The sequence below is a fragment of the Chanos chanos genome, chromosome 6 (assembly GCF_902362185.1).
Source record: "Chanos chanos chromosome 6, fChaCha1.1, whole genome shotgun sequence".
Lineage (NCBI taxonomy): Eukaryota > Metazoa > Chordata > Actinopteri > Gonorynchiformes > Chanidae > Chanos > Chanos chanos.
In genome coordinates, this window is record NC_044500.1 from 722,501 (window position 1) to 725,000 (window position 2,500).

The 2,500-nt window shown below is 44.0% G+C and overlaps 1 protein-coding gene across 1 annotated transcript in view; it reads right to left on the reverse strand.

Moving 5' to 3' along the window:
* Positions 1–2,500, reverse strand: part of dync2h1 (dynein cytoplasmic 2 heavy chain 1) — a 163,782-nt gene that overhangs the window by 9,143 nt on the left and 152,139 nt on the right. The window contains exon 86 of the mRNA XM_030776669.1: positions 1,446–1,535. Coding sequence (XP_030632529.1) covers positions 1,446–1,535 — 90 coding nt within the window. The remainder of the gene's footprint in view (positions 1–1,445; positions 1,536–2,500) is intronic.

The following is a 2,500-nucleotide window of genomic DNA, read 5'->3' on the forward strand; positions in this document are numbered from 1 at the left end:
TGTGTAGTGTTGAGTACTGTAGTATGATGTGTAGTGTTGAGTACTGTAGTATGATGTGTAGTGTTGAGTACTGTAGTATGATGTGTAGTGTTGAGTACTGTAGTATGATGTGCAGTGTTGAGTACTGTAGTATGATGTGTAGTGTTGAGTACTGTAGTATGATGTGCAGTGTTGAGTACTGTAGTAATGATGTGTAGTGTTGAGTACTGTAGTATGATGTGTAGTGTTGAGTACTGTAGTAATGATGTGTAGTGTTGAGTACTGTAGTATGATGTGTAGTGTTGAGTACTGTAGTTTGATGTGCAGTGTTGAGTACTGTAGTAATGATGTGTAGTGCTGAGTACTGTAGTATGATGTGTAGTGTTGAGTACTGTAGTATGATGTGTAGTGCTGAGTACTGTAGTATGATGTGCAGTGTTGAGTACTGTAGTATGATGTGTAGTGTTGAGTACTGTAGTATGATGTGTAGTGTTGAGTACTGTAGTAATGATGTGTAGTGTTGAGTACTGTAGTAATGATAGTCCTGTGATTAGTCTAAAGTACCGTATAAAGCAGAGAGAGAGGGAGAGAGAGAGGAGAAATGTGTTTTTGAGAGATGACAGAGGTAAGTCTCTAACACACACACACACACACACACACACACACTGTCGTGTGTGTGATTAAAATAGCAGGTACTGAGGATAACTGTGGTATGTTAAATAAAAAATCTGTTCTCTATTTTAACAACTGTTTCAGTTTACACACAAATTTTATGGTTTAGCTTTAATCCTATTTAACGCCATATCCTCCAAATTCACTTTTCAATCAGAGACTTCACACACAAAAACAGAGACACTCACGTATTTCAAACATACACACATCAAAACTCAAAAAGACACACACCTTTCAAATACACACATAAACACATACACACACACAGGCACACAAACACATCACAGTGCAGGCTAACACACTGACATATGTTTGTAACAATGTTATTTTCTGTATGGGTGTTGGGTTGGCTCAGTTTGCCACAGTGATGTGACTGTGCTGGCTCTGAGAACATTAATTATTCATGAGGGACCTTCTTAGCTGTTTAATATTCATGCTGCATCCTCCTGCCTCGCCTTGCTCAAGGTCACTGTGTTTTTTCTCCAATTTTCTCTTCTCATTGGTTTGATGTGTCTTAGCTGGCTGTGTACCCTGGACTGTTAGCACACTCAGCCAAATGAGGGCAAGGAAAAAACGCCTGCTGCTTCTCACTACTGTGAATGGGAGAACCATGCCCCATTCACACACACACACACACACACACACAACACCCAATCACAAACACACACACACACACACCTCACAGTATGTATATGTATATGTGCATATGTAATTATGTGTGTGTGTGTGTGTGTGTGTGTGCGCGTGTGTGTAAGTGAGAGTGTGTGTGTGTGTGTGTGTGTGTGTATGTGTACCTGAATAGCGAGGGCCCGGGCCACTACAGCCCGAAGGTACTGCATGGGGTCGTCTGGCCCCTCCCACTTTGCCTGCCAACTCAGTGGGCACTGCAGAGACAACAATAGGCAATAATCAGTATAATACTCATCATGTCTTACAGTGTATATTACATCACCCATCAATTCTCAGGACTGCTGTGTCTGCTCAAGCAGGTCAGGAGACCACAAGACCACAGACCGTGTTACGCATCAGATCACACTCCAATCAGTGGTCCTGTCACTACACACATATGACACACAACCTCAAACACATGCACAGAAACACGTATAAATGTACACACACGCAGCCAGCCACATATGCACACACACATAAGCGCACACACACAAACACGCACACGCGCACACACACACCGCACAGAGAGCATTAACATTCAACCCTGGTCACACATCACACACAAAAGGGCTGACAGAGATTACACCATTTGTGAATACAATAAAGGGAGAACCACAAGTGGGAGATAGGGACAGGAAGAGACAGAGAGAGAGAGAGAGAGAGAGAAAAGGAAAGAGATGCAAAGAGGGGAGGGCAGAAGAGATTAAGGAGGACAAAGAGATGATGAAAGGGACAGAGAGAGAGAGAGACAGCAAGAGGGAGAGAGGGAGAGACAGCATTATGTATCAGTGTACAACGTACAGGTATAGCTCCTGAGTTGTGTGAGACAGGGTACAGTGTTGTGTGAGACAGGGTACTGAGTTGTGTGAGACAGGGTACAGTGTTGTGTGAGACAGGGTACTGAGTTGTGTGAGACAGGGTACAGTGTTATGTGAGACAGGGTACTTGGTTTGGTGTGAGACAGGGTACTGAGTTGTGTGAGACAGGGCACTGAGTTGTGTGAGACAGGGTACTGAGTTGTGAGAGACAGGGTACAGTGTTGTGTGAGACAGGGCACTGAGTTGTGTGAGACAGGGTACAGTGTTGTGTGAGACAGGGCACTGAGTTGGGTGTGAGACAGGGTACAGTGTTGAGTGAGACAGTGCACTGAATTGGGAGTGAGACAGGGTGCAGTGCTGTG